The following is an 11445-nucleotide window of genomic DNA, read 5'->3' as shown; positions in this document are numbered from 1 at the left end:
AAGTATCGAATAATTTTATCTATTAAAATATGAATAGATGAGAATAAATCACTTACTACTTTTGTTCATGTGGTATTTTTTACTTTTCAAGAATTAGTTAATTAGTTTTCAAAATTAAATTGGGAAATTAATTTAATATAAAAACCTAAATGAAAACTTTGCATTTCTTTTCGTATTACTATGACAAACAATATTTTAAGATTATCAATTAATTTAAATCTCAAAGAAAAAATATGTATATAGTTAGCACGAAAAAGTAAAGTAATATTTTGCTTCTACTGAAATTTAAACTTAAAGTCTAATTTCAACCCACTCCTTAAAAAGATTCAACTTTTAGTTAGTATTATTTATTTCTTGCTTCTTTCTCTTCCTCTTCCCCCATCATCTTTTGAAAAACAATATATAATGACATAAGATTGCTTTGTTTATTAGTTTAGTGAAAGAAATAATGGAAAGGTGAAACCATTTTTATTACTTTGATTAAAAAAATAAAAGAAGAAGATGACACAAAAAGTAGGGCAATTTTGTTTTTTCCCCTCCTTTCCACAGAGCATTTTCCAGAAATCTTTGCAACTGAAAGTACTTTCACTAATCTCCCTTTCTTCCATAAATTCCCTTACCCCTAACCACCCACCCCAGTTAACCTACCCACCCACTTAACCCCCACCCCCAACTGTATAATAACTCAAGAAAGAAACATTACAATAAAAAAAAAAAATGCCATGCCCTCTTTTTCTTTGCCTCATAAACCAAGAATTTGCCACCTTTGTTTTTTTCTGTTTCCTAGCAATCAACAATTCTTTATCACATATTTATTTTAAAAAGATATTATACTATAAAATTATCATAAATTTACGCTAATTATTAAATTGATTTTTTTATTTTTCAAAACTCATTAAAATATAATATTAAACATAAAATGAGAAATTTAAGTTAAAGGTTCTTAGTAAAAGCTTGTAATTTTTTGAGACAATAAAAAAAAGTGTCATTAAGATGAAACGTGTGATATATGGAATTTAAGTTTTATATGCGGATAATATAAATAATATTTGCATGATCAGATTATTGGTAATTGTTGTATGATTAATAATTTTATAAAATAACAACTATCTTTTACAAAAATCCATCATCAATTTACTCTTTCCGTTCACTTTTACATTCTGGCATAACTCTTGCCTCGATTATCATATCATTTATTGTTGCTAATGTTCTCTTCTCTATTGTTTTCAGCTTCGACTTCTTCACTACTATATTTGCTTTCAAACTTGATTTAATATACTCTACTTAAGCCAAGGGTCTCTCGAAATATCCCTTCTACCTTTAAAATAGATGAATAAAACTGCGTACACATTATTCTCTCCAAACAGCACTTATGAAACTATACTGGCTATCATGTTATTGTTTGTCAAAATTGACTTAATTGTGTAAATATTTTACCGCGTAGAAATGTAGAGAAATGTAAAGACGATATTTTTGGAAGAGAGAAGAAAAAAGAGGTTGTGGTATTTAATGAACCCAAAAAAAAAAAAAAAAAAAAAAAGACGGTGTGCATGTGTTCATTTGCTTTTATCATCTTCATCATCATCTCTTTTATAGAAAGAGAAAACAAAAACACAAACACTTAGCTGTATGTAGAGATAGAAAGAGAAAAACAAAAAAAAAATCAACAATTTTGTGAAGCATAAAAAAAAACTCTCTCCACTTTTTGATCATCTTTCCATTCATTTTCTACCCAAATTGTTTCAAATTCTGAAATCTCTCGTTTTCATTCATCTTTTGCAACAAATTGGTTCATCTACGGCTACCTTGTTACGACTTCACCCCAGTCGAAGACCCACTGTCTTATGTGCACAAATTGATTAAACTCTGCTCTTTTTTTTCAAAAATTGTTTTCCAAACTTCGTGTTCATTATGAGGGCAGGATTGAGCACGATTCAACAAACGCTAACACCAGAAGCGTCAACAGTATTAAACCATTCAATATCTGAAGCAAGTCGAAGAAATCATGGACAAACAACACCGTTACACGTGGCAGCTACTTTGCTATCTTCACCTTCAGGATATCTTCGACAAGCTTGTATTCGTTCTCACCCAAATTCATCTCATCCACTTCAGTGTCGAGCACTTGAACTTTGCTTTTCTGTTGCTTTAGAAAGATTACCAACTGCACAAAATATGCCTCAAGGTACTTGGTCCTAAGGAAACCGGGAATTTTGGTGATGTTTTGGTTCGATCTTTATAAAATTAGTGGTCTAAAGCTAAATTTTAATCTGAGGCCTAAGGTATTGGAAAGTAAAACCGGAATTTGTTAGGATTTGGTGGTATTTTAATTCGATTTTGAGCTTTTATATTATGATTTCCCCAATATAAACTCACCCAGTTTGATATTTTTTTTTTTTTTAACTAACATCTTCAGAAAACCAAACTTAATGTGTATTTCTTGTATTTCACTTCCATATGTGGAAAAAAAGTGGTAAATAATTTAAAGTTGTAGGAAATTAAAATTGGTTAGGATTTTGTATTTTTTTAATTTGATCTTTAAGGTTTATCTTCTGATTTTTCCAAAAACTCATCCAATTTGAAAATTTCACTATCATAAAAAAAAAAAAAAAAAACTGAAATGTGGATTTCTTGTAATACACCCGGCATGTCTAGTCAGGATTTATAGTCAGAATTATATAGAATATGTTTTCTTGTATTTTCTGATTTCCCCAAAAACTCACCAGTTTGAAATTTTTATAGAAAATCACACTTGATGTGGATTTCTTGTATTCCACTTCCTATCTGTATGCTCGACATGTCTAGTTAGGATTTATAGTTAGAAAACTACATAGTTACAAGTTTTACTGTTGTTTTATTTTGAGTTAAAGTAGCTTTTGTACTGTTATGAATAGGGGTACTGCTAGCTATTTTTCGGATAATTGTAGAGCACGTTCTTCAAAGATTTATTAGATTATGAATAAAATGTTTTCCTGATTCAGGTACTGAACCTCCGATATCGAATGCTTTAATGGCGGCTTTAAAGCGAGCACAAGCACATCAAAGAAGAGGATGTCCTGAACAGCAACAACAACCTTTATTAGCTGTGAAAGTTGAGTTAGAACAGTTAATCATATCGATTCTTGATGACCCGAGTGTTAGTCGCGTTATGCGTGAAGCTAGTTTTTCTAGCCCAGCTGTTAAAGCGACAATTGAACAATCGTTAACACAAACCTCGTCGTCGTCACATCAAATGACACATCAAAGTAATAATGTCAGTTTATCGACATTTGCTTCGATGAGTGGTGGCCCAAGGATAATATCAAATCCGGTGCCTGGTCAGGTAAATCGGAATATGTATTTGAATCCGAAGTTGCAAGGAGGAGGACAATTTGGTAATTTGGCAATTCAAAAGAGTGAAGAAGTGCAAAAGGTGATGGAAATTTTGTTGAGAAGCAAGAAAAGGAATCCAGTTTTAGTAGGTGAAGGTGAACCAGAAAGTGTGGTTAAGGAGCTGCTTGGGAAGATTGAAAAAGGGGAATTTGGTGAAGGGGTTTTAAAGAATGTACAAGTTGTTCATATGGAGAAGGAAATTTCGTTTTTATCGGATAAAAATGAGATACCAAACAAGATTAAGGAATTAGGAGGGGTTATTGAGAGTAAGATTAGTAGTACTGGTGGAGTGATTCTTGATTTAGGTGATTTGAAATGGCTTGTTGAACAGCAACAACCACCGATGGTATCGGAGATTGGGAAATTAGCAGTGGCGGAAATGGGGAAATTAATAGCGCGATTTCGAGATGATAATAGTAGTAATAGGTTATGGTTGATTGGTACAGCAACATGTGAGACTTATTTGAGGTGTCAAGTATATCATTCTACTATGGAAAGTGATTGGGATCTTCAAGCTGTTCCTATTGCTTCAAGATCTCCACATCCTGGAATATTTCCAAGGTATTATTTGATTTGCATTTTAAAATTGAATTATGAGTTATGGATAAATGTTGAATCTTTGAATTGTAGTAATCCTGTTTTGGTAATTGAATCTTGAATATTTATCTTGTGGGAATACTTTTGAGTCTCACTGAATTGAACATTTTTGGATAAAGTTGAATCTTTGAATTACAGTAATTGAATATTGATCTTATTGGAATATTTTTTGAGTCACTGAATTGAAACAATTCTGGATAAAAATTGAATCTTTGAATTGCAGTATATATGCTCTTTCTGGAATTATTCTTGGAGTTATGGTTTCTTTGTAGAAACAACTTGATTTTGCGCTAGAATTTGTTTGGATTGGATGTTCTAGGATCTTTGCATTCCTATTTCTGGGATTATTATGCTTGTTTATGCACTGTCAAATAGTTATTTTAAAAACATACACAACTTATCAAGAATGATAGCAAAATTCTTTTTCTTCATTCGAAATAGGCTAAAGTTTCCACCTTTTTTCTTCCAATTAAGTTTTTAGTACGATGTATTGATTTGGTACTCCTATGAACCTTTTAGGCTTGGAAATGAAAGAATTCTTGGAAGTTCCTTGGATACTCTGAATCCTCTGAAGAGCTTTACTGGCCCGGTGCCTGCGCTACTACCGAGGCGTGGACCGGAGAATTTAAATCCGAGATTGAGGACGTCGTGTTGCCCCCAGTGCAAGGAGAAGTATGAACAGGAGTTGGCAAAACTTGCATCTGAATTTGAAAATTCATCATCTGAAGCTAATAAATCAGAATCTCCAAAACCTCAGTTGCCTCAATGGTTGCAAAGTGCCAAGCTGAAGAGTGATAGTAAAGCAACTGCTCTGTCTCAGGTATGTTTTATTCCTCCGTCTCTATTTATGCGACACTTTTTCCTTTTTGGGAGTACTTGATTAATCGGAACACTTGAGTGACTGGAATTGCGTACAAGCGGATGAATCATTCTGTCTTTTTATGTCTTTGCAGAAGAAGGATCAAGGTCTTTTGCAGCAAAAGACTCAAGAACTACAAAAGAAGTGGAATGATACGTGCTTGCAACTTCATCCGAATTTCCAGTCCAATGTTGGTCCTCATAGAACGGGACCGCCCGTTCTCTCTATGCCAGGCTTATATAATCCGAATCCAAACCTGCTTTTGCGTCAACCTTTACAACCCAAGCTTGTTCCAAACCGAAGCCTCGGAGTTAGCCTGCAACTGAACACAACCCAAATGGCTAGCCAACCTCAGGAAAAGCCCGCTAGCCCGCCAGGCAGCCCGGTAAGGACCGACTTAGTTCTCGGGCAAAAACCAGCTGAGAAAACTCTGGAAGATCAAGCGAAGGATTTCCTCAGCTGCATTTCTTCTGTGCCTGACAAATTTGCTAGTGCACTAGATGCTGATACATTTAAAAGGCTTCTCAAAGGTCTAATGGAAAAAGCCTGGTGGCAACAAGATGCATCCTCGTCCGTGGCTTCTGCTGTGTCGAGATGCAGATTGGGTAACGGAAAACCACGTGGTGGCGCACCGAAAGGCGACATCTGGCTTTTATTCACGGGTCCCGACAGATACGCAAAGAGAAAAATGGCATCGGTTCTTGCAGAGCAATTTTGCGGAAATAGTCCAATAATGATATGCCTTGGTTCACGACGAGATGACGAAGAGTCAGATCTCGGCTTCCGTGGAAAAACAGCTGTAGACCGGATAGCCGAGGCTGTTAGGAGGAATCCGCTTTCAGTTATTATGCTCGAGGATATCGATGAAGCAAATTCGATAGTTCGGTTGAACATCAAACGAGCAATGGATAGAGGTAGGCTTACGGATTCGCATGGACGTGAGATTAGTCTTGGCAATGTTATTTTCATTCTTACTGGAAATTGGTCGACAATGAGCCCCGAGAGCTATAGGAATGAGTACTTGATGGAAGAAAACAAACTAGTTTCACTAGCTAGTTCCGATTGGCAGTTAAGGTTAACAATAGGTGAAAGGGGTGTTAAGCGAAGAGCGAGTTGGTTGCATGATGAAGACAGACCTAGAAAAGAATTGAATCTAGGACTGTCTTTTGATCTCAACGAAGCAGCAGATTTCGAGGATTATAGAACTGATGGATCCCACAATTCAAGTGATCTGACCGTTGAGCACGGAGATGAGCCTAGGCGATTTTCAGTTACATCAGTTCCTCACGAACTTGTGAGTTCCGTGGATGACACCATACCATTCAAGCCAATTGAATTTCTGTTTGCTCGACGTGAGATCAAGAAAACAATCAGCAAGAAACTCTCAATGGTCGTCGATGATGACAAGGTCTCGATCGAAGTTGAAGACGATATAGTAGACCGGATCCTAGGTGGATTATGGCGTGGTCGGACAAGCTTAGAACAGTGGGTGGAGAAAGTTTTAGGTCCGAGTTTCGAGAAAATCCAGCCCCGGTTATCGTCTTCCAATGAGGATGAGAATGTTATCGTTCGGCTTCAGCTTGAACAACTGCATACAGACTCCAATAGCCATAACAATGGAGAATGTCTACCTAGCAAAGTCACAATAGTGGCAGATGGGCAGTAGTGAAGGTGTTATTTTCCTCATTCCTCTTGGGTATATTTGTAAATAGGAAGACTTTATGGGGGTAAAGAAGCAAAAAGAATTACCAAAAGAGTGAATAGATTAGAGGGACCTTGAAAGGTCTCAAGACCCTTTTTTTGCAATATTTATTTTGTTTTTTTAATAGTTTGGTTGTTATAGTAAATGTTGTACTAGATAGTATTTATTATTATGAGAGCCATGATTAATAAGATGGAGCAATTCCTCCTTAGGAAGTTCTCCATTTTCCTCTGTAAGAACAACTTTGTATACATTTTATTCATACTTTGAATATTTCTAAGATTCTCTGGATAAAGTCTAAACATTTTAACATGTGGAGTTGTTTCTGGACGAAGTCAACTATTCTAGTAAAAGGATCAATCAAAAGTGGAGATTGGGTCAACCATTAAATCTTTGTGCGGGTTCACTTTATTTTATTGTACCAAACAATTTGTATTTTAAAATAAATTTGAAGTTCTCTATAGTAGGAAGTAACCAAATTTCAATCAAATTAGTTTCTTTATAGTTTAGGGTTAATAGCACTTTTGGTTCCTCGATTATTACTAAATTTGAAATTTAGTCCTGATGATATCTCCGTTCAGGAGAATTTGAACCTCATTTGGCTTCTTCGTGTGTTTATTTTTTCATATTTTGAACCCCCTACCCTCGTTTGGATGGTTGTTTCCCGTGGTTCATCAATGTACAATATGGTATGGTATAATAGTGTTGTATTGTATTGTATTGTAATGTATTAATGAACACAATGTTTGGATAGACTGTATCATTTGTTGTGGTTTAATAACATTTGTATTGTTTGATTTGACTGTATGGTACTGTATAATAACTTGTAAATTTACTAATATACCCTTAACTCTTAATTAGAAAATTAGTTTATATATATTAATAAAACTCAGGTAAAGAATAAAATAGAAACTTTGAAAAATAAGTAGGTATTGGGTGGGGGGTGGTGGTAGGTGGGTGGTAGGGTGGGGGTGATTGGTTATGTCGGTGGGGTTGGGTGGTAGTGAGGGGTCGTGGGTGGGGGTGGTGGAGGGTGGGTGGTGTAGGTGGGTGGTTGTGGGATGAGGGTGGTAGGTGGTAGGGGTGAGGGTGAGAGTGAGGGTGAGTTGTTGTTGGGTGGGGTTGGGCGGTGGTGAGGGGTAGTGGTGGGTGGTGGTTGGGGTTGTGGGGTAGGTAGCAAAGGAGTGGGGTATTTGGGGTGGGGGGGTGCGTGGCAAGATGGGGGTGCAGGTGAGTGATAGCGTGGGGGTGGGGTGGGGTGGATGGTGGAGAGTGGGGTTATATGGAGAAATGAAATACGTAACCATGGAAAAATCACCAAATTTGTGATTATAAAAATTGGAACTTTTTATGGTTATACAACCATGGGATGAATCACGAGTTTAAAACACCAGACTATATAATTTTAAGAATAATGGAAATAAATATGGTTTCTTAGAAAATCATATATTAATGAACCACGGGAAACCACCATCCAAACAGGGGGTTAGCGAAAATCCTGATTCCGCCACTGATTGGATCCAACCATAAAGAGTAATGAAATCCTCCTACTAAACTCTACTTATATAAATTCACTATTAATAAGATTTAGAAAAAAAACAAATGCTTTTTTATGATAATATGCCGACTAGAGTTCCTTAAAGAGAAAGCTCCTACATAGGCTGTGAAAATAAGGAAATTTATCTGTCCTGTGAGTATTCCTAAGGACTGCTACTTTATTTTATTGTCCAAAATATCAAATTAAGAAAGAATTAATTTATTTTTTATATTTATTCTTATTAAGTGTTAAGTGATCAAATTTTAATATCTATTTAAATTACCGACATTTTAATCAAATTATCTATTTTTATCTAAAAGTTAATATTTTTTAATGGTGTGCAAATGGCTAAACAGATTCACCGGAGCTAGTATCTTCATTTCCACTCATAGTCACAAAAATAAAAAATAAAAATAAAAACTTTGGAGAGGGAGTAAAAGCAGAATTCTGAAAGACAGGTCAAAGTTATATATGTAGCAGGGATCAGACGGTCAAAAATGAACTTTTTGGTTTGATGGCCTCTGAGGTTGAAAAAAAAAAAAAAAAAAAAAAACCTAATGTGAGGGGCAAATGTATTATTTTTAATTATTCTCTCCGTCTTAATTTATGTAGCACATTTTTTTTTAATCTGTTCCAAAAAAAAATCAATCATTTTATATTTAAAAATGATTTAATTTTATATTTTTATCATAAATTTCAATTTTTTTCTTAAATTTCGCACCTAATTAAATAGTAAAGCATAAATTGGGACCGATGGGCTGTTAATTACTCCTAATTATTAATGGAGAGCCTGCAATTTGTACACAAGACACGTTCATGCATGTGTTACGTGTCATCACCCCTCTAAAAAGCTGTTATTGTAAGTAAGGACTAATGACCAAACCAGTGTATAAATGTGGACCATGCAAATATATCATACTTTAACTCTACTTCAATAATGACTATGTTTGTCGAGAAAAGAAAAAAAAAAAAAAGTGACTATGTTTTTTTCGGTTTAAAAAAAAAAAAAAAAAAAACGTGTGTCGACATATTTTTCTTTTTCTATCTTTTTCTCTTGTCGACATATATAGTTAAAACATATCTTACATTATCAGATTTTAATTTATTATGGAATTTAGTGGAAAGAGAGTTTTGGAGCAACTGTACCACCAATTCATTATCTAATGGATTTCTCTGTTTTAATATTTTATTCGAGAGTTAATCAAATTTGTTCCTATCTAACGGGACGTTATTGGATGAAATGCCAATTTTTTAGTGGAAAGAGAGTTTTGGAGCAACTGTACCACCAATTCATTATCTAATGGATTTCTCTGTTTTAATATTTTATTCGAGAGTTAATCAAATTTGTTCCTATCTAACGGGACGTTATTGGATCAAATGCCAATTTTTTGTTATTTTATGATTTATAGATCATGATTCGACACGTGGAATCAACCGTTAATGTATATGCTAGATTGCCTACATTCAGAGAATGATCTATAATTTGAAGTTTATAAGTTCAAATGCAGCATCTCGAGTAATATATTATAATAATTAAGTTTATAGATCCCTAATGATTATTTTAATATATAACTAATTGCTTAATGATTATTTTAATATATAACTAATTGATTTTAATATATTGTTCGGGCAAAAGTTATTAGATCCCATGAATACATAATTATACTCATGATTTTACATCTCTCTGATGTGCGATACTACTCTGAACCTCAAGTGAACGCGGGATACTTCGTGTATTATTGATTGTATTGCAAACGTACATAAGTTACTAAGAACTTTTTTTGATTACCAAAAATATTTATTGTGTGAACACAACTGCTTTCTCAAAGATTCTACTCAGTGTCACAATCACCATATATACTTTCTTTTCTTTTTCTTTTTGACGAGAATATCAAAATTAGTCCTAAAATAAAGGTTCCCTCCTGTAGCTTTAGAATGAAAAAACTCTTGATAAGAAGTGTTTTTTTCTTAATATAGCATGAGTTTGAATTAATCGAATAATTATATCACATATCTAATTGACCAAATTATATAACCATGGGTTTTGTTTTACCTTATAAATGCAATTAGTCAGTCGCACACCCTTCACGGAAATTACGTTTAATAATAGCATTAAATGTTATCTATGAGTATATATATCTAATTTCGTACACCCCTTCGTCAAATCTTGCACCCCTACAGATATAACAATTATTAAGGTTATTTTCTGCTTTATTTCTCATAGTTAGCAAAATTCACAAGCTCTAAGAACACATATATTTGTATGTATACACACACTTTATGTGTTAGCAAATAATTATACGCTATTTTAGTTCTTTGGTACATACATATAAAACGTATTCTTCTATTCTTCTCCTTTTTTATTTAGTTCTATAAATAGAAAAAACCTAAAAATTAGAAAAGTGCCTTTTGCAACATTCAAAATGATACTCTCTTGAGATCAGTTGTCCCTTGGGATACAACAAATGGCAAATCTTTGATAATATCATCATTTCTGATGTGAACATTCAAGGAGAAGATGGTTTTGAAGAAAGGGTTAAGTCGGGCGAAAGCAGGATCAATTCTTGTATTTAAACCCGTAATTTGATTATGTTATGAATAAATTATTTATACATATCATAAATATAGGATTTGATAAGAAATTACTAAATTTTAACGAACATTTAAGCATAATTGTAGCTCCGCCCCTGATTAAAGACAAAAGAAAAAAAAAGTAATAATTAAGGCCGGCATATTTTTCAGACGTAATTTGGTTGGTCAATATATAAGAATAAGTTCTCATTTGTTTTTGGTTCACATTTCCTCAAAGAGTATAACTTTACCGCCTAAGAATATGGTGTGATTGTTGAAATTCCTCCATCTTTAATTAGAAATTTCAGATTTGACCTTAGTGAATTAAAAAAATTCTAACAGGAAGCACGAAACAATTTCTTTTTAAATGGACCTTGTGTGGCGCGATGCGAATCAAAATCAATAGGACATGTGGAAGTTCCAAATATCAAATGGTATAAAATATGATTGTATCTACCTGTATAATCTCTTTTATAAAGCATTTTTACTACGCACACCAAGTATATAAAGTGATGGTGTCTTAGAATTTTTTTAAAAAGAACATTGGGTGGTAACTACTCCCTCTGTTCCGTAATAGTTGTTCTGTTTCGTTTTTCAAGAGTCAAATTGATTAATTTTCTAAATTAAATTAGATCAATTTAATATTTTAAAATTATAATTTGGATATTAGTAATACACGAAAAATATTACAAGTTGCAATTCTTCTCATATAATATGATAAAAGATATATCTCACAATGTTAGTCAAAATTTATATAGTTTGACTTTTTTTTAAAAAAAAAAAGTGGACAAGTAATATATAACGGAG

At 33.7% G+C, this 11445-nt stretch overlaps 1 protein-coding gene across 1 annotated transcript; it reads left to right on the top strand.

The window, feature by feature from the left end:
- Positions 1 to 1593: 1593 nt before the first annotated feature.
- On the top strand, positions 1594 to 6825 carry LOC132040333 (protein SUPPRESSOR OF MAX2 1). The gene is made up of 4 exons (XM_059430972.1): positions 1594 to 2185; positions 2982 to 3933; positions 4489 to 4789; positions 4923 to 6825. Exons 1-4 carry the CDS (start codon positions 1912 to 1914, stop codon positions 6492 to 6494), a joined length of 3099 nt encoding a protein of 1032 aa, XP_059286955.1. The 5' UTR covers positions 1594 to 1911; the 3' UTR covers positions 6495 to 6825.
- Positions 6826 to 11445: the final 4620 nt, after the last annotated feature.

The sequence above is a fragment of the Lycium ferocissimum genome, chromosome 12 (genome assembly GCF_029784015.1).
Source record: "Lycium ferocissimum isolate CSIRO_LF1 chromosome 12, AGI_CSIRO_Lferr_CH_V1, whole genome shotgun sequence".
NCBI classification, from domain to species: Eukaryota; Viridiplantae; Streptophyta; class Magnoliopsida; order Solanales; family Solanaceae; genus Lycium; species Lycium ferocissimum.
This window is presented reverse-complemented; position numbering and strand designations above follow the sequence as displayed.

What these genes read in the sequence shown, in the direction of transcription:
- LOC132040333 (XM_059430972.1), top strand. Translation starts at nt 1,912, where the DNA reads ATGAGGGCAGGATTGAGCACGATTCAACAAACGCTAACACCAGAAGCG. An exon ending in TGCACAAAATATGCCTCAAG is followed by an intron (nt 2,186 to 2,981) that starts GTACTTGGTCCT and finishes TTCCTGATTCAG; the next exon opens with GTACTGAACCTCCGATATCG. An exon ending in AAGCAACTGCTCTGTCTCAG is followed by an intron (nt 4,790 to 4,922) that starts GTATGTTTTATT and finishes ATGTCTTTGCAG; the next exon opens with AAGAAGGATCAAGGTCTTTT.